At 39.9% G+C, this 20,764-nt stretch overlaps 4 protein-coding genes across 4 annotated transcripts; 2 read left to right on the forward strand and 2 right to left on the reverse strand.

Annotated features, from left to right (window-relative positions):
- Nucleotides 1–768: 768 nt before the first annotated feature.
- ASPGLDRAFT_50606 (uncharacterized protein) lies at nt 769–1,300 on the forward strand. Its single transcript, XM_022547345.1, has 2 exons — nt 769–998; nt 1,064–1,300. Exons 1-2 carry the CDS (start codon nt 946–948, stop codon nt 1,209–1,211), a joined length of 201 nt encoding a protein of 66 aa, XP_022397795.1. The 5' UTR covers nt 769–945; the 3' UTR covers nt 1,212–1,300.
- Nucleotides 1,301–4,337: 3,037 nt separating this feature from the next.
- ASPGLDRAFT_772433 (uncharacterized protein) lies at nt 4,338–5,802 on the reverse strand. The gene is made up of 2 exons (XM_022549885.1): nt 5,340–5,802; nt 4,338–5,279 (listed from the first exon to the last, which is right to left on the reverse strand). The coding sequence occupies exons 1-2, from the start codon at nt 5,341–5,343 to the stop codon at nt 4,507–4,509; spliced, it is 777 nt and encodes a 258-aa protein (XP_022397796.1). The 5' UTR covers nt 5,344–5,802; the 3' UTR covers nt 4,338–4,506.
- A 10,900-nt stretch (nt 5,803–16,702) lies between these two features.
- ASPGLDRAFT_772885 (RAMP4 family protein) lies at nt 16,703–17,313 on the forward strand. The gene is made up of 4 exons (XM_022549887.1): nt 16,703–16,786; nt 16,839–16,861; nt 16,911–17,040; nt 17,101–17,313. The coding sequence occupies exons 2-4, from the start codon at nt 16,859–16,861 to the stop codon at nt 17,196–17,198; spliced, it is 231 nt and encodes a 76-aa protein (XP_022397797.1). The 5' UTR covers nt 16,703–16,786; nt 16,839–16,858; the 3' UTR covers nt 17,199–17,313.
- A 121-nt stretch (nt 17,314–17,434) lies between these two features.
- On the reverse strand, nt 17,435–20,522 carry ASPGLDRAFT_68818 (putative AP-3 complex subunit delta; the record flags this gene model as incomplete). Its single annotated transcript, XM_022549298.1, has 5 exons — nt 17,435–19,359; nt 19,413–19,641; nt 19,690–20,073; nt 20,135–20,331; nt 20,387–20,522. The coding sequence occupies 5 exons, from the start codon at nt 20,520–20,522 to the stop codon at nt 17,435–17,437; spliced, it is 2,871 nt and encodes a 956-aa protein (XP_022397798.1).
- Nucleotides 20,523–20,764: the final 242 nt, after the last annotated feature.

The following is a 20,764-nucleotide window of genomic DNA, read 5'->3' on the forward strand; positions in this document are numbered from 1 at the left end:
TTCAAATATCAAATGTCTGCTATCTTGCCCAATTACTGCTATCTGCACAGTTAAAACCCCCTGAGAAAGCCACCACTGGTGAGCTATGGGTTAACCGCTTTATTCAACGCCGTCCTGAGCTCAAATTCAAATATACCCGCAAATACAACTATCAGCGTGCCAAATGTGAGGATCCTGAGTTGATAAAAGGCTGGCTTAATTGCGTTCAAGAGACCATCCAAAGATATGGCATTCTGGAGCAGGATATATACAATATGGATGAATCTGGTTTTCAAATGGGAGTGGCATCAACTGCAAAGGTTATCTGTGGCTTGGAGACTAGAGATAGCCATGCCAAATCTATCCAGCCTGGAAATCGCGAGTGGATTACTATAATAATTGCCATAAATGCCTCTGGATCTGCTCTACCTCCGCAGATTATTCTGGCCGGGAAAAACCATCAATCTCAATGGCATTCAGCTATTCCAAAGGAATACAAAATCAGCATGAGCGATAATGGCTGGACAAATGATAATCCAGGGTTTGAATGGCTTCAGGAGTTTGAGAAGCACTTCTCTCATCAGACTGCTGGTAGATATCACCTTTTGATTCTTGATAGTCATAGTAGTCATGCAACTGCTAGTTTTGATCATTTCTGCACTGAGAGGAAAATTATCCCTTTATGTATGCTTCCTCAATTCATCTTCATCTACTTCAGCCTCTTGATATAAGCTGTTTTGCGTCATTAAAGCATTATTATGGCCAAAAAGTCAGAGAGATGGCACAAAATGGTGTTCATGCTGTTGATAAATGGAATTTCTATCTATCTACACCAATCACCTTCCTCATCAAACAGCAATCAATCCTTTTATTTAGGAAGGACACCAGCCAATCTCTATCCGTTAAATCAGCGAAGGCAGATGCAAGCTTCAAACACAGTCTGTATCCTCAGTGGCTGCAGAGCAGATGCTTGAAAAAGTCATTAAGGGTGCAGAGATGGCAATGCAGAATTCTATCCTTTTACAACAAGAAATCCATCAGCTTCGCACATCAAATAGGCATCAGAAAGAGAAGGAGATGACATGAGCCTCTATTCAAGATGGAGTTTGACTGGTGATGAAGGGTTGCAAAGATTGAGAGAGAATGGGAGAGGCAAGAAGAGCCATCATCATCAAGATCACGGCGGCCAGCACGATGCAGGAATTGCAATAAAGAAGGTCATAATAGATTAAAATGCCCTGCTAGATAGTAATATATATAATGAATTTGACTTGCTTTAAAAGGAATTGACAGATAGATGTAGTATGGATGCCGCCGCTGCCGACCGCGCAATTTGTAATCTATCACCAAGTGGCGCATATCACCGAGCTGCCTTGTGACAGCCTGGTTACGTTGGCTGGCTATCACGTGAAGCGGGGTTGTTAGCCTTGTCAATGATTGCATTGTTACCTTCTTTCTTCCCTCCTCGTGTGGCAGAAATCTGCAATAGATGCTGTTCTATCTCTAGTGCATGATATCCAGACTGCAAAGAAGAATAGGAAGCACACCTCTACTTATAGATGTTAAAAGGTGCCTTTGATCATGTCTATCAATCAAATGCTCAGGGTCTGCTTTAGACTAGGGCTTCCTGTTGCTCTAATTCAATGGATTCAGAGCTTCCTTTTTGATAGAAGCATTCAGCTGGCCTTTGATGGGGATAGTACTGAAGAAACCCCCATCTCTGTAGGCATTCCTCAGGGCTCACCTATTTTCCCTATCCTCTTCCTCATCTATATCAGGTTCCTTTTTGAGGAGGATGATGATGAGGATCCAGAATTCCAAAGGTGACTTTCTTGGTCGATTTCAATCGTGCAGATAGGAGCCCTTATTAAAAGCATCAATAGCTAATATTATCCGTTTTTCTTTAGAAAGCTCATTCATGATGGATAATTTGATGAAAAGATTGAAAAATGGGTATAATATTCAGGGGAAACTGCCGCCACCGCGCCTCTCAGTGATAGGTTACGTTATCTAGGGCTAGTTATAATATAATTCTTAATCATCCATACCTATAAGATTATTGATCCTGATGTCTACTGATCCTTAAGAGTATATAAAACTATTATTAAATTGAAAATGTAAAAGTAAAATCTCTTTAGATAAACTAATAGATTTTTTTAAAAAAAATAACTGCCTTTTTAGTCTTTTTATTTATTAAAAGAATAACCTTTTAAGGATTTACTATGTTAAATACAGCCTCGTATCTTAATTAACAATTATCTGAAATCCACTAATTAGCTAATAATATTAAAGGCTATATAGACTGATGTCTTCTCTAAAGCCATTATAGGTATTTTATCAAGTATAAAAGATATTATCATGTTATAAAGTTAAAAACATACATCTAATCATTATTATTTTGGTTATAACCTCTCAGAAAGAACATACAGTACTTTAAAAATAGATTAACAATATCTTAATTAAAAGGTGATTAAACTCTTTAAAAGTCCTGCTGGGACTTTGGTCCTTTTTATATTTGACAAAGAATGAAGGCCTCTTACATATAATAGTAAAACAGTTTAATTATAAAGTCTAATATATCTATATAGACTACTATCTCTAACCATAGAACTTAAATAGCTAGCAGCTGTAGTACTAATAATAGTATATGAGTCACTTATTTACAGGGCTCTTTTAATCTTGCTGTATACTAAGTAATAAGCTCTACAGATGTAGTGTTTATAGACTTTATTTAGTCTATCGCCATTCTAATTATATAGTAAGATTTATACGGCGATCCTGATTATTATTAGTATCTATATAAAGTTTATAATTAATCTATTTCAAAAGCTAGCAGCCAGTCAAGAGAAAAGGAGATAAGAGGTTGAAGAAAACCCACAGTAATACACTAATAATGAGGACATGAATAGATCTGGTATTTCATGTGGTTTAGTTTATTATAATTATAAATGCAGAAGGGCCTTACACCCGTTGGCTGAGAATGCATCTTCCATAAATACCAGCAACACATGTGGTGGATTTAGAGTTGAAAGGTATAGTATTATGTCTAATACAGCTGTGTTTCAAGACCTTCCTATGTAACCTAAAGAACCAGGCAGGTTAAAAGATTCTGGACCTGGTGCCTGCATATTTGCTATAATATATCTGTATGTTTTTTTTGCTTTCAGGCCCTGTCAATATGTTATTGAGATTTTGAGGTTCTAAAATGTGCCATTTTATATGCAATACACAGATGGCCGACTCGGGGGTGTGCAGACTCAGTGGTGGATTACATTATATACTAGAACTGAAGAAAAGAAAGATAATGCAATTTACAACTTCAAGGTAGAATATAAGCAATGAGATTTGGAACTAGCTATGCAATATATTAAGAATAAGTGACTTATCATAATACTGCAGAGCAAAAATGGGTCAGCTTATTAAAGTAAGAGCTGGATATCTCTATAAAGGATCTTAATATATGTTTCCTTTGATTGTATTATCTGAAAAACAGCATAAGATAAATAATATAATAAATGTATGAACAAAACAGTTAAATACCAGTTTTATGACAGAGCCACTATTTTAACTTATATTGATCTTGAATATAGTCTCTTTCTATGCTCTTAAACAGGGTCTGGAAACCAATAATTATTATCTATGGCTGAATGAAATTCTATTTATTCTAGAGTACTTAAGAGGCTGCTAAGCAGATGACTGGCTTGTATGATTCATTCTACTAAGGAATACATTTTGAATAACAAGCCCTTGTACCTTTTTCACTTTACTTCCCAATTACAACAGCTTATGGGAATGGATCAGCGCGGTTTCAGGGGGTCCAAGGAGCTGCAATCCAAGCGATTCAACAAGGTCAGAGCCCAGTGGTGGTGGTCATGCCCACAGGGGGTGGCAAAAGCATGTTATTTATGCTGCCTGCATGGGTGGCTCCCCGGGGTACAACTGTGGTGGTAGTCCCATTGATTGCATTATGAGGGGACTTACAGCAGCAGTGTGCCAAACTAGGCGTGGAGTGGGAACAACTGACAGTTATATGATCATGACTTATTGTCTCTATTTAATAATGTAATCAACCACCGAACGGCGCTAACCACCGAGCGGCGCCAAATTCTATGGATTCTACGAATTCTACACCTAATCAACTTGATGCTTTTTACCACCCCAAAATTGTATTTATTTTCTATCTAAGTTGACTGAGGTTATCTGTTAGGACATTTAGTCCTTTTATGACCCAAAACACCACAATCACTGCATGTTGGTGGCCTATGTGACCTGGGTTGTTGTTCTCTCTCTAGCTCTCTTCTTTGCTCTTCCTCCTGCTGTCTAACATCAGCAACAGTTAAACTCCCTCCATTCTGAATAAAGTGCTTGGTCCTTTCCTTCCTTCTCTTTCTATATTGATTCTCTGATTGAAGCTGATGGATTTCTTGCTGTAATAGAAGAGCATTCTGCATGGTCATCTCTGCACCCTTGATCACCTTCCTCATAGCCCCATCCACCACAGATGGTGATGTAACACCCTTGAGCAACTCAATCTTCTTCTTCTGCTGTTCCAGTTGATATAGATTGTCTGGTGTTACTCCTACACCAAAGGATTGATTGCTGTGAGATGTGGAAGGTGGTGTTGGTGTCTTTTGAATCTTTGAGAGAACTCTCTCTGGAGTAAAAGGAACCAAGCCAGTTGCTGCAAAGCCACTGGATATTCAATGAAGATAAAGACTGTTGATGGACTGCTGGATAGATGTGGATAAAATCTTCTTTCCCAACTGAGTAGATTCCCTTTTGTATTTGCTCCTGTACTTTCTGGCCATATAGACGCTTTAGAGGTGAAAAGCATGACACATCTAATGGCTGAAGGAGATGGGAGGAATGAGGAGGCATATATAATGGGATAATCTTCTTCTCCATGCAGAATCTATCAAACTCTGCAGTAGCATGGCTGCCATGCGGCCCATGCCCATCCATAATTAATAGCCTATACCTCCCAATAGTCTGTGAAGCTGTATTTGGCTCAAATAGTTTTTGAAGCCATTCAACTCCTAGCTGATCTGTTGTCCAACCATTATTGCTGACACTGATAACATACTCTTCTGGTAACTCATGATACCATAGAGACTGATGCTTGACTGCAGCAAAGATGATTTGGGCAGGTAAAACCCATCCTACTGCATTTACAGTAACAATTGCAGTCACCCACTCTCTATTTCCAGGCTGGAGAGCTTTTGCATGACTTTGTCTTGTCTCAGATCCACAGACAACTTTAGCAGTTGAAGGCTTGAAGCCACACCCATTTGAAAGCCAGTCTCATCCATATTATAGATGTCTTCCATCAGAATCCCATACTTTTGGATTATCTCTTGAACACATGTAAACCAGGCTTGAATAAGCTAAGGATCCTCACATCTAGCACGTTGATAATCATATTTCCGGGTGTATTTGACTTCAGTTCTGGGTGGCGTTGGATATAGCGGTTAACCCAGTGTTCTCCAATAGTGGTTGGTTGAGAGGATGGCAGGCGGGCAGAGAGCAGAAGCTGAGCTAGATGGCGAACAGTTGATAATTGTAAGGGCAGACCACGCTTATCCATATCTAGGATCCATGTTGAGAGTGTTGATTCCTCTGTAATTGATAATTTCTGGCCATTGGCAGGCTTCTCAGCGCGTGAAGCTATGCCTTGTATGCGGCGCCGGAGGGTTGTTTCAGGAACATCAAAAGCTAAAGAAGCTGACTTTTTTGTTTTAAATTGACCATTTTTGAAAGCATTCAATGCCAATTGAATTCTATCTTCTTTAGACTGGCATTCCATAATGTAGAAGTGGGAAATAGCAATAAGGGGGTGGATGGGTGGAATCCGTAGAATTTGGCGCCGCTCGGTGGTCGGCGCCATTCAGTGGTTGATTACATTATCTAATTAGTGATTCCTAATCCAGCTATCAGTTGCCATTGAGAATAGATCCAGGAGACTATTAATAATCCTACAGCCTCTCATTTATCAATCATCTAATCAAGCTAATTTAAATCAGTGAGAGTTATCTCATAAGTGCGTCCTGAAGAGCAAGAATTTATAGTTATTCACACCTTATATACTATCATTTTAATCCCAGCCTTCCCAGGTTTTTACAGGATAGAGAATTCTCTCTACTTCTACTTTTTTTTAATCAAAGTGCCTGCTATCTATTTTTCTTGGTTAGAAAAATATATTATAAAGTTAAAATTGAAGAGGAATTATATTTAATAAGCTTATCTAGTATTAAATTTCTTTATAATTATAAAATATTCAAAGAGATTAATGGTCCATAGGGGCAATTGGATGAATGGGCTCTATATGCCTGTGCAATCATATATAGATTTGATCAATGAATTTAGGCGTAAATTGGTCAAATACTTAGGACCGTATGCAATAGGATATGGATCGATAGAAAGATGTATAATAATGTCATATGTTCTTACAGTGGGCTGTCATTTTTATGACAGCCCTTTCACCGTCCGCCTTTCCCACGCGCCCACCGCCTACCCTCATAGGTGATTACTTACCTCAACACGCCGCGCCGCCGATTCTCTAGATTACTAGCAATAATGCATTAACCTGTGCAGGCTGCTTAATGGACAGGTTTTAATAAGATCTATTGGCAATACTCATTCTTTTTCTATATCCCAGCTATCAGCTGGTTGAGTGCCACTCTTTACCCTACCCTCTTCTGCATTAATGATAGAGGATTGTTGGTTTTCTTAGTCAGTATTATTATTCACTTTATCTTAGTTGGCCCTCTGAATATAGATATAAAGGATAATTATTCTATTAATAGATGAACTGGTGAAGCACCTAGTAGACTTAATATTCATTAAGAATTTTATTATATTTAAATAAAACCTAGATAAGAGAAGCTGAGAACTTTTAGATATTAAATTATATCTTTTAAACTAACTAAAGGGCCTTTAATTAATCTACAGTAACACTAAAGAAGAGCACTAAATCTGTATCTAATAAATTCAAAAAAAAAAAAAAAATACTAGAAAAGGCTAGCTTATAGATATTGATTTAAAAAAAAAAAATTAACGTAATTCACAAGCGAGTGACGCACCCGCCCCCCATATATAGTATCTAAATGCATTTATTTCAACCAAAACGCCATTAAATTAAGAGAACTACCTATTTAGGCCTATCTGGACATGTCTCTCTTTTATGTCCTGGGACCCTGCATATTCCACACCCCCGCGGAGGCCGCGTACGTGGCTGTAAATGTGGCGAAGGCTGTCTTGACCCGGGGGGGTGCTGGAGCTATCAGGGCCTCAATTGGGGCCTCAATTAGCTCAACAGCCTCCTGAACTAAAAGGCCACCTTCATGGGGTATCTTCCTTTTAGACCGTGTACGCTTTTGCTTCTGTTTCTCATTTGCAGCCTGTAATTCACTTACTTCTTTCTCAAGAATAGCAGCTGATTGCATGCCAATTTGGCATGCTTTAAGAATCTGACTTATCGCTGTTGTAAGCGGACTTGGTGGGCTTCTTGATCTTGTACGGAGCAATGCATTAATTGATGAGGATTGCTTTTGTAATTGCATGTAGTTTGAAGGTGTTTTTGGCTCCCAATCACTACCCTGGCTTCTGGGGGGGGGTTGGTGTACGAAGCTGAATATTGAGCTTTGACAGCACCTGATCAGGGTCAAGAGGCAATAAACCAGCTGCTGCGAAGCTATTTTTGATAGTAGCAGATTTGAAAGCTTCAATTCGTGCATGTGGGTAGGCCTCAAGGAAGTCTAATTTGTCAATATGATTGATCCCAAGACGCATTTTGGTTTCAACAAGCTGACCATATGATCGCTTTAACACTGCAAAACAGCCAATATCAAGTGGCTGTAAAAGATGTGATGAATGTGCTGGCATGCAGATTGGAATGATACCATTTTGATTGCAAATTTCATCAAATTTTGGTGTTAAATGACTACCATGGCCATCAAGGATCAAAAGTCGATATTTCCCTTTTGTACGAGTAATTGTTGACGGAATAAAGATCTTTTGAAGCCACTGAAGCCCAATTTCATCAGAAGTCCATCCATTTGGGCTAAGTTCAAAGAGCCAATCACCTGGGACATTATCAAACCAGCCCTCAATAAAGACCTTGCCTTTAAAAATAATGCATGGAGGCAAGGCCCACCCTGATGCACTTATTGCCTCAATTGAAGTGACCCATTCACAATTTCCAGGTTGTAAAAGGGATCGCCGACCATAGTATTCAGACCTTGTAATAACTCTTGCAGTTGCAGTCAAGCCCATTGCAAAGCCAGTCTCATCAAAGTTGTAGATATCATCTGGGTCAATGCCATATTGAAGTATTGTATGTCGCACACAATTAAACCACTCTTGGATGATTTTTGGGTCTTCACACTTTGCACGCTCGTAATTATAGCGCTTTGAGAATCGAGTTGAAAGCTCTGGGTGCCTTTTTACATAGTTTGAGACCCAATTCTCGCCGACTGTTTGAACTGGGGTAGATCCATGCCTCATGAGTAAAAGATTCGCGATTTCTTGTACAGTAGTGGGCCGGGGGGCTGCTCCATGAGAATCCATAGAGAGTATCCATTTTTGAAGTGATTCCTCTTCAATTTCTGTCAATTTTTGATTATTGACACGGGTTTCAGAGCGAAAAGGTGTACCATGGAGGCGGCGTCGTAAAGTAGCTTCAGGGACATTAAAAGAACGCGCTGCTTGACGGACAGCAGTGATTTCTTGGTTCTTAATAGCCTGTATAGCTAATGAGATCCTACCCTCTTGCTCTATTGAATTTCTAGAGCTTTGAGAGCGAATTGGTGGCATGGTGGGTGGTTGAAGTGGAAGGGTCTAATTAATTGATGCATTTCGCGTTGGGTGCGTCACTCGCTTGTGAATTACGTTATTGTATTCTGACTACATTTTAATGCACTGCTGTCCACTTAATTTACTTTGAATACTATCAATTGCATTCTCAATTAAAATGGGATTATTAGAATTCTAAGAAAATCATTATATTTTACAGATAATAAAGACTAACAATTTATCATATTTTATTAAAAATTAATTCTGTTATAAAATATATAAGGTAGTTCACTATAATTATCAAATTAGATTTAGACTGAAGAGTAAAACTGCATTTAAAAACAGTTAGAAAAATCCAACTTTAATTAAAAAAATTTGCTATACTAAGTGTTAGAAAGCTGTAACTTTATAGAGCTTAATTAGAAGAAAGCATATTTTTAATATTAAAACTACTTTCAAGTTTTATTACTAGAAACTAAATATAAAATGAATTAGTAAATCTCATTACAGTTATTACTATAATATTAACCATAAATATAACGTAATCCACGGGCGAGCGGTGAATACAGCTGAAGTGCGAATTTTCGCCGCAACCATCAGTTTTTGAAGGTTTTCAACCACCAACACCATTAAATGACTGAATGAGAATATCCCCTAGTTAATTACATAGATAGCTATTTATTAGGACAACTTCTTATAGTATGTCCAATAGTCCCACAGCCACTACAGCGTGCTGGAGCTCACTGGTGAGGTGTAGCATCATTAAGCTGCTCAAGCTATATATCATGATAGCTGCTGAATATGCTCACGACCTTCCTGTACAGAGATAAAGAGATCATTCCCTAGAGCAGTGCATTTCCAAACCTTGATTTCTTGTTGTAGAAGGAGGTTTGTATTCATTGCCATCTGTGCAGCCTTTTCAAGATGCCGAATATGAGAGACTGGACTGCTAGGAAGTGTCCTTTTCTTTTGAAGGCTTGTCTGTAGGCTGTGAACCTTATGATCTAGCTGGTGAGGGTTTTGAGGTGTTTGAAAAGCAGATGAAATTGAGCCTTCAGTAAGATTTGGTGGCGGTGTTGGTGTATGAAGTTGAATGGTGATTTTCTCAAAAATCCAATCTTGCTTGATTCAATCATTTAAGACCTGCCCTTGCATATGCTCTGAAAAAATGCTGCTTTGCGTGCAGGAAGATATAGGTATGGAAAATCCTCCTTACCAATGTGGTTGTTTCCAGCTGCCATCATCCCTTCCACTAGTTTTCCTATGCGCGTTTGAGCGGCCCAAAAATCCCAACATCTAGGGGTTGAGGAAGATGAGATGTATGTGGAGGCATACAAAGATAATTGCATTGTTCTTGTAAAAATCATCAAATTCAGCAGTTTGGTGGCTTCAATGACCATCAAGAATAATCAACCGCTTCGCGCCAGTTGAATGCAGCTTAGAAAAAGGATCAAAAATATGCATATGCTTCAACCACTTAAGACCAATTGCATCTGTTAACTGTACAAGGCCTCCCACTACATTCTGCTACAGTAATAACCTTGGATGCTGTACAGAGTCCCATTGCAAAGCCAGTTTCATTAAGCCGCTTGCAGAGGGGGGGATTCAGAGACACCAAATATCTGGGCAGCTTTCAGTTTTGATTGAACTTTTTTGTCTTTCCATGCAGCAATAGCCATTTGCATACAGGCTTCCTTAGATAAAGGTATCTTGTATATAAAAAGTGAAGAAATGGCGCGTTAGAAATGGTTGAATGAATATTTTGGTGGTTGCGGCGAAAATTCGCACTTCAGCCATATTCACCGCTCGGCCGTGGATTATGTTACTACTAATATATTATATCAGTACAGCCTATCAATATGAATAAGTGATTGGCAAGCAACACTGCATGTATATAATTTCTTTAAAAGTAGCAGTCTCCGTGCAGAGAATACTAATAGATCTCTTACTGAGTTAATCTGTAATCACTAACTTATAGTCTAATAAATCTCTGGTAGAAGTTGCAGAACCTAAGGAATAACTATGTTATAAATTATAGCAGTCTTCTCTAGATTGATCACAATGCCATCAGTGATCAATTATCAATCTGGGGTGTTTTATTCAAATAATATGAAACTTATTACTGACATTTTATACATGGTTATTAAAACTGATGCTTTACAATGGTGAACTGGTGATACAGTTTAGATATAATTATCTTTAGGTAGTCAGGCATATATCCTTTAAATAAGTAATGTGCTTGCATGCTTTAGCCTTATAACAGCTGATAATATATATCATATAGAGCTGTAGAGGCTTCTAAGACATTAGAAGCAGCCAGTCCTTAAATTAGGATTCTTTATTATTAGTGAGTATCAAGGGGTCAGAGATCTTGATAGTCTTCTAAACAGCAAAAGCTGATAAGATCTGATATCCATTAGTTATAACATTTATTACAAGTAACCTAGACGGCAAAGGCATCACACTTAAACTTAGTCCTAGTAAGTCCTGATCTAACTTCAGAGTGCTGCTGCTCAATATCCTTTATATCTTAATATAAAAGTATCATCCTATCATCCTTAGCTTGGCCTTGAAGTTCTTCAACAAGGCGATCTTATAATTATCAAGGCAATTATTATATCATCAGTGAATTGATTAGAGTTTCTTAGACAGCCACTTAGGCTTTTTAGAGATATATTATAGAACTCATCAAGAGCCATTATATATTGCTCTTATCCTCATTAATGAAGATGGAGGATCATCGGTTTTTTTAGTTAATATTATCATCTACTTTATCATGATTGGCTAGCCCTATGAGAGACAATAGTATCATTCAGTTATGCCATACTGGCTTCTCTAGTTTAGTTATAATTCATTCAGTCAGTTAGTCAGTGGGATATACTACCTAGGTTCCATGATTATCAGATTAATCCAGTAAGATAAGTGTATAAGAAAAGAAGAGATTCAATATTATGTCATGGCTCAGTAACTCGTGGATAATAATATTCCTGTTTAGACTAGGTAGAAGCCTCTCAACAATAATATTAAATCTGGAGAGGAAAAGAAGAGAATATAATGTAATCTATCACTGAGCTGGCCAGCTGGCCACATCCGCGACCACCTACTATTCATATTTGCAATTTATTCACAACCACAACCATGGCTGATAATTCAAAAAAGAAGATCGCATGAAACTAGCTCTAGAAGCCTTTAAAAAAGGTCTTTTTTCATCAAAAAATGCAGCAGCAAAGGCATATGATGTGCCTCTCTACCTTAAGACCCAGGTCAAAGGAACCACATGCCGCAAGGAATCAGTTGCCAACCACCGAAAATTGACACCTACTGAAGAAAAGACACTCTCATCATGGATTATTGATATGGGACAGCATGGCCTGCCTCTACAAATCTCTACTGTATGCTCTTTGGCACAGTTGTTACTGTCTTGCATGGCTATCCTCCCAGACTGCCTATGTGGGCGAGTGTTGGGTGACCTGGTATATTTGATGCTATGATGAACTCTCCTCTGAATACAGCTGAAAATATGACTACCAGCATGCCAAATGTGAAGATCCAGAGCTTATTATGGGGTGGTATAAGTGCTTCCATGATGCTATTGAAACATATGGAATTCTGAGCAAGATATCTACAATATGGATGAAACTGGATTTCAGATGGGCATGACATCCACAGCCAAAGTTATATGTGGCTCAGAGACTTGGGCAAGCAATGCCAAAGCCTTGCAGCCTGGGAATCATGAATGGGTAACTGCTATTATTGTAGTAAATACAACTGGATGGGCTTTGCCTCCCCAGATTATTCTGGCTGCAGACAACCACCAATCTCAATGGTATCATGCTATCCCAAATGATTTTATAATCAGTGTCAGCAAGAATGGCTGGACAAATGATGGATTAGGCCTGGAGTGGCTTCAAACTGTCTTTGAGCCACATACAGCCTCCCGTACACTAGGAAGATATCACATGCTGATTTTGGATGGCCATAGCAGCCATGCCACTGCAGAATTCAACAGATTCTGTACAGAAAGGAATATTGTTCCTTTATATATGCCTCCACATTCATCTCATCTGAGTCATCTCCTTCAACCATTGGATGTTGGTTGCTTTTCGCCATTGAAGTGCTTATATGGTCAAAGAATCACCAATAAGGTGCAGAAGGGAATCAACACTGTTGAAAACAGAATTCCTCTATATATACCTTACTGTCCATTACCAGATTCTATCATCATCAAATATTCAAAGCAGCTTTGCAGCAACTGGCCTGGTTCCATTCTTACCTGACCAAGTCCTATTGAAGCTTCATATACCATTTAAAACACCAACACCACCTTCATCATCACATAGCAACCAATCCTTTGGTGCAGGCAAGACTCCAGCAGATATAAACCAGCTTGGGGCCCAAAAGAAGCGACTATATCACCTCCAAAATCATCAGATATCCCCATCAACTATGGAAGAGGCAATGGGAAAGGTCATTAGAGGGGCAGTGATGACCATGCAAAATGCCATCCTACTGCAGCATGAAGTCCACCAGTTTTGCATGGAAAATAAGTATCAAAAGCAGAGAGGAGCGCTCCTAGGGCCTTTATACAGGCTGGAGGGAGCCTGACAGTGCTCAAGGATTGCAAAAAGCGCAAGAACAGGAGGCTATAGGCATATATATGGCAGCCATAAGCCTAGATAGTTGATAATCAATCAATGAAGCAACTGGGAGCCATATGTTTAGATAGTGAATTTAATATAAATATCATAAATTTCTAGATTTCATAAGCTTAAAAGAAGTCTATAACGTAATCCACAGCCGAGCTGACCATACAACCGAGCTGACCATTTTCTCCGCAACCACAAGGATATTAAAGCTTTTCAACCACCAACGCCATTAAATTAGACTATATAAAAAATAAAATGAATAGTTATTTACTAGGACAACCTCTTATCGTATGTCCTACAGTCCCACAGCCACTACAGCGTTGTGGAGCTCACTTGCAAGGCCAAAATATAGGCTCTTCAACCTGGGCTTCATCCTGTGTATCAAGCTGCTGAATGCGCTCACGACCTTCCTGTACAGATATAAAGAGATTATCTCCTATAGAAGCACGTTTCCTTGCCTTCTTCTTTGTTTTCTGCTCATTTTCAGTCTGTAAAACCTTGATTTCTTGTTGGAGAAGAAGGTTTGTATTCATTGCCATCTGTGCAGCCTTTTCAAGGTGTTGAATATGGGATACTGGACTACTAGAAAGTGTCCTTTTCCTTTGAAGGCTTTTCTGCAGATTGTGGATCTTGTGATCAAGCTGGCGGGGATTCTGAGGTGTCTGAAATGCAGATGATATTGATCCTTCAGCAAGAGGTGGTGGTGTTGGCATATGAAGTTGAAAGGTGATTTTCTCAAGAACCCAGTCTTTATTGAGTGGTTTAAGACCAGATCCTGCAAACCCATTACATATATTCTTTTCAGTAAAAACCGCTTTGCGTGCAGAAGGGTATATATGGAGAAAATCCTCCTTATCAATATGGTTGTTTCCAGCCACCATCATGCCCTCAACTAATTTGCCATATGCACATTTAAGCGGTCCAAAAACACCAACATCCAGAGGTTGAAGGAGATGAGATGAATGTGGAGGCATGCAAAGGCAGATAATTGCATTCTTTTTGCAGAAATTGTCAAATTCAATGGTTTGATGACTTGAATGGCCATCAAGAATAAGTAATCGCTTTGCGCCAGTTGAATGTAGCTTGGAAAATGGGTCAAATAGACACTCCAACCATGCAAGGCCTATCTTATCTGTTGTCCAGCCATTGGCACTGTTGGTAAGCTTCCAATCTGGATGAAGATTAGACTCTTGATACCATGCAGCCTGGTGTTCTTTCTCTTTTAAGATAACTGCTGGAGGTATATGAATCCCTTTTGTGCTCACACATTCAATGATTGTGACCCATTCCATGCAGAAACTCAGGTCTAATTGAAAACCCTTGTTTATCTGCATCTAGCAGATGCTTAGCTAGGACTTCTTCTTCAAGAATTGTTAATTTATGGCCATTAGCGCGTGTTTCTGGCTGTGGTTGAATTCCTCTAAGCCGGTTGAGCAAGGTAGCTTTAGGCACACCAAATACTGCAGCAGCGCGCGATTTTGATCGGATTTTTTTTCTTTTTATAAGCTTCAATGGCCATTTGCATTTGGGCTTCCTGAGAAAGAGACATTTTATATGGTGATGGTGAAAATATGACGCGTTGAATAATGATTGTTGGAAGTTGCGGAGAAAATGGTCAGCTCGGTTGTATGGTCAGCTCGGCTGTGGATTACGTTACAATAATCATTAAGAACTAGCCTGAAGCCTGAACTAAAGTGTATGTATAATATTATGTCTATAGATTTTATCAAATTCTACTAATGCTTCATTAAGAATTACAGTAAAATAACCTCTTATCTCACTAATTTGTTAAAGATATTATTAAAAGGCTTCTAGTTTTTTTTTATACCTTCAAAAAAAGCTTATACAACCAGTCCTTTGAGAATTTTAATAATATTTTCTATTACTATATTTTAACATATTTTAATAATTCAAAAAAGGTGTCATGAGGAATTAATAAGGATTAAAATAATATTAATTAAAAAGAGGAGAGAAGGCTATGATAAACAGCATCTTATATTCTTATAATATTGAGTATCTATTATTTAATACACTATAAGAATAATATCCTCTAAAATAATCTTGCATTTAATGCTAATAATGAATAACAGAAGCTTGAATAAAAAATTAGTAAAAAGGTTGCATTTAATTATACTAAAAGATATATAAGTTCTAATTAAAAACTCCATGGACTTCTCTATAGCATATTAGTAAAGATAAATAGATAGTAATAAATATATATGTAAAGCCTAGGATTGAGATGATAGTATATAAGGTAGTACTAGCCTCTGGTAGCTGATGGCTACCATATTGTTGCTTTTTTTGCCTTTTGACCGAGGTGTCTATTAGTGAGTGCTAGCCTAGTATGGATTATATTAGTGACTGTATCGGAATGTCAGTTACATAAAAAAAACACTAATATTAAGTGGCTGCAGGAAGTGGCTGGTTTTTAAGGATAAGACTAAAGAGGATAATCTTATTCTTACAGAAATCAATAAATTCAAACATTAAATAGAACTAAGAAGCTAAAGCCATGGATTATGCTATGCTGGTCTTGGTATGCTGGGGGTGTGATTTGAATTTTTTTGTCAACTATTATTGGCTATTGCCCGGGTTGACTATGTCGTAGGTACTATTTGGACTTTGGAATGAAGAGCCCATAATCTAACTACATACAAAAGAAGTGTCATACTCATGGGATAAAGATAAAAAAGGCTTTCACATTTTCTTTCTCCATTTCCCTCTCTTCTGACAAATCTTCGCCTGCGACCAATTCAACCGAATTGGTCACAAAGTCTTCATGTCAACATATATGCTTTGCAGATCCTCTGCAGAGTACTTTGTACGGAGTAGCATGAGTCATTCCTCTCTGTGATATGATATATTTTATCACGAAAGCTCCATCCGGATTTCATTTGATGATTGGGTGGTGTCTTTACAGTTGCAGCACCTGCTACTGCCTACCATCCATCCATTCACAAGCTGGTGACCCGGTTACTTATACAACCCCCATATTGAATATTGGATGACTATTCTAGGGTATCTAGCCCTCTTCTCCTGGGAAATCCAAGGCTGGGGGTGGGGGAACACAGAGCTAGAGAAATGCGTATACTTCAATATTCATGACATAGTCAGGACTCAGGAGATCCCGGGGGGGGGTATAGTTAGGTTAATAAAGATACGTAAGCAGTGGCATAAACTATACGGAGTACAAAAAATAAGAGACTATATTTTACCATTGAATGGGTAATTTTTGTCTTGTCATGTATATTTGTGCTGAGTGTAGTAGTGTATTGCCCAGGGGTAATATCTGTGACAGCATGGCCTTTTCACTTGCCTGTCCACTTGCAGTTATATCTCCCACCTTCACATTAGCACCCACCCCAGCACCAATAAGCCCATAGGATTATCTGTACCCTGTACACCACTGTGAGAGAAGTCAACCACATTTAATAATAATAAACATGGTAAGTCTTCTCCGTGCACCATGTACCTGGCAGCTGACGTGCTTCGCAGTCACAGACACCGAAGCAGCGAAAAGCAAATGAGAAGTACGCAAAGAACGAGGCTGCAAAACGAGGGAAGGGCCAGGTACCAGTCAAGCAAAAACAAAGTGCAAAGTCTTCTTTGCCCACTGGCTGGCTAGGTATGTGATGATAGCAACGGCAGCAGACAATGCAATAGCGCCTGGCTAAGAATCCAACAGCTGTTCTCGTCTTCGTTATATGTGGTGGGCTTGCATTCGAACTTTTAGGTGTCATTCCAAAGCTATGGTCGGCAACGTTTGGTCGGTTCATGGACTAGTGTTTCGTCGGTTAACAACATCTATGCGGGAATGGCATATCGCCATATGAAATGTTGGGATTGTTTATCGGTATCCAGCATGCATCCTGCTGAGTGGTTCTCATACTGCCATGTATCTTCAGCTGTATTTGCGTTTAATACTCCTTGGGAAAGCAACCGCCAGCGTGCCATTTAACATCATCTCTAATAGAGAAGTCTTTATATTTACTGACTATCCAATGTCAAACCATTATCAATCACCTGATTTCTTTTTTTTTCTTCCGAACGGAAGGACCAGCTCCATGTCGAGTTTTCCGGTCTGTCTTCTTCTTGACAAGAGTTCCCTCGGCAGGTACGTCCTTGGGATGAATTCGCTCCGATGCTCTTTGCATCTCTAACCGTACTTTCTCCACTTTCTGCATTGCTTTGGCCATTTCTACTTCGTCCTCATCTTGCTGGGTGCGGCGCTGCGTGAAATTCGAGCTCGGAGTATGTTCCTCCAAGGAAAAATGCCCGAGGCCGCTGGTGTCTACCTGAAGTAGGGATCGCCCCACCTTCCCTGGTTCGTCGGAGTCTTGGATGCTCATAGATTCATCGTGCCCAAAATTCTCATCAGCAATGACGTCGTATTTCCTAGGACGTGGATTGGAGCGTTTATGTTCTTCGTAATCCCTTGACAATGCCAGACCATGTATCGCCTCGTTGTTTATTTTTAGGTCAATGATAGGAATTGAATCGACATCCATCCCATCGCTATTGGAAGCATTGAAAACCCTATGGAAAGGGGTAGATGTGCCAGACGAGTTTTCTTCGGTGTCGATGTAAAAAGGGTCATCCCTGTTGCGATCCCGGCGTTCAGTTCTTCGTTTCGGTTTGCCAGCGGCAACGATAGACTTTCCAGTGACCTTTGAATGTGATATGTTCGACAGCATGTCACCATGCGCAAGCGCGGTGAAACGTCGATCCAGGGCCGATATATCTATGGTGTAGTAAAAATCCCGCGAGAGATCCTGGGCCTCCAAATTAAAAGAGACATCACTGGAATCATCAAAGAGACCCAAAAGTCGTTCGTTGAAGGGTTGATCCAAGACAAGCTTTTCAGGCAGCGGAACCTTTTTCTGCGCACCGACAGCGACCGGGTTGAGCTCTAGGCCAGAGAACAAGCTTGGAATCACGGCCGATAATATATAGGGCGGTTCATGCGATGGATGAACCTCTGAATTGACGGCTTCCGCTGCCAAGCGCAGAACCTCGAGAAATTCAATAGCCCTCTCCTGTACATCCAAATCTGGATGGGAAGCTAAGGTCTCAAGAAAGTCTATTATCCGCGCTAACAACAGCGAAGTCTCGCTTTTTTGGGAATCGTCCCATGAATCACCGTTGGAAGTAAGGTGAACAAGGACTTTCGGAATAGCCTGCAAGTAGACAGACAGTGTTCTCGCTGGTAACAAAGCATTGGTGGTATCGATTAAAGATTGCAGAGTTTGCCCAGGGCACAAGAGGTGTTCTGCGTATTCACCGACAACCCAAACCAGGGAGCTCAAAATGCTGTCACTGGCCGTAGTCCTTCGAAAGGATGCTGACTTATCATTGTGGACAAGAACAAAAGATTCAGCCGCCCTAGTTGCTTCCATTCGAACATTGCGTACACGAACTGCAATGTTACGCAGTTCAGAACCAAGACGGCATGCAATCTCACATACTGGGTTTGTCGTATACCGGTAGTACCCACTTATGTCTTCAGGGGGAACGTGCTTCACCAACTGTACCAAAATATCAATATACCACTCGAAATCCGGCAACCCTGAATAACTATTGTAACAGCATATGTCCACGATTCGATGAAGGACTTCTATCTTATATTCGGGGGGTAGATAGTGTGAATAACTTCCAACGGTTTGTTGTTCTGATATTCCGTTTTTGTCCCGCATAGCCAATTGGTCTTCTCCTAGGGATTGCTCGGATAGCGGCACGAAAGCATCGTTGAGCTGCTTAACCAAGCGGCTGACGATAGGTTGGAGTGTCTCACTGCTTACCATCCCGGTTGCAAGTTCGAGTGCTTGGAGCCGAATCGAGACATCTGCATCACCCAAACATTCCAGTATAACATCCTGCTGCATCGACACCAACACAGGGTGCGATGCTACAATCCGGTTGAATGCAAGAAGAGCGACGTACTTGACTGTAAACCAGGGTCAGTCTCGATCGAAGACGATATGATATGTGAATACTTGCGGTTTGGGTCAGCATCCGTAACTATCATGCCCCGTAGCTTCCCAACGCAGAGGCTTGCTATCTCATCCTTTTCCCGAAAACCCTCATCGCCGTCAAGAATTCCCCCTTGAATTATACCATTGATACACTCGTAGAGCAATGACATGGCTGTGGTTGTCTGAATCAAATTCGTCAACGGACGGAGGAGCTTCCGAACTAGGCGTGGTTCCAATGGAGTCAAAGTTGCAAACTGTGAGGATCAGAAACTAAGCATCTGATATCGGGGAAGGAAACGCACGAGCTTTATTATTTTTATTGCCATCCAATTATTACCACCCTCCACTAACAAATCAAATAATCTTGGTGCAAGTGGAAGGAAGTCATGCGGCCTTCTCCATCCGAGTTCACAGACGACATTGATCACTGCTGTAGTGACACTGCCATCCTCTTGATCATCCATAAGTCGCTCCTTTATCTTAGGCCAAGCCAGCTTTAGAGCCTCGGGATAAACCAGAGCAAGCCTATACAGGCAAACAACTGCCTTTTTGCGAACCATAACGTGCGAGTGGGAGAATCTGGACAGAATATCTGGAAGTAAGGACATGGAGAGTGAGGGCGTTATGACATGCGGAAGAGTGACCATTGGAAGAGACAGGTTTGGGATATTTGAAGAGCCCATGTCCTGTTGAGTTGTCAGTCAACAATATAGATACATACAATCTATACAAAAGATCGACGGATACCTTTTTTAAGAGATTGGTTGCAAGCATCAATACCTCAGTGTCTGACCTGAAACTCTGCATTGCTCCAAGATAGCCGACTCTTTTCTGCAGGTACTTCGTAGACGACATTACCTCTAATACGTGAAAGGAGGCCCAAGACATGTCGTAGCCAAACATCTCTAGGTATATGATTTTCAACAGTGCAGTGGCTTTTCTGTCTGTGTATATTTAGTATACTGTCAAACATTTGAGAGCCTTATATCAATCACATACCCATATCTTGTGATTTGATTTCTGCTTTGCATTCTCGAAGACTGTTCTGGATATAATCTTCCTCGGCACCTTTATGGCTCCGTAGACCTTTTATAAGGTCATATAAAGACTTCTCGAACCTATATTTTGTGAGCATTATTGCCTGTATTCGAGAGGCCAAAAAGATACACTGACATTGCTTGAAGAGTAAGCGTCTCGATCTGAGAAGTTATATCTAGGATAATTGGCCTATAGAATGACCATTGCCGACAGAGAACGAGATTGGTCCTGATCGTTCCCTCACTGATCCGAGATTGTTCGATGCTAAGATAACCGATAACTGCAGAATCCCCGTCGAAATAAAGAATAGGAGGAAATAAAAGAGAAGGGAGGAATTGA

Source organism: Aspergillus glaucus, assembly GCF_001890805.1.
Source record: "Aspergillus glaucus CBS 516.65 unplaced genomic scaffold ASPGLscaffold_20, whole genome shotgun sequence".
In the NCBI taxonomy this organism is placed as follows: Eukaryota; Fungi; Ascomycota; class Eurotiomycetes; order Eurotiales; family Aspergillaceae; genus Aspergillus; species Aspergillus glaucus.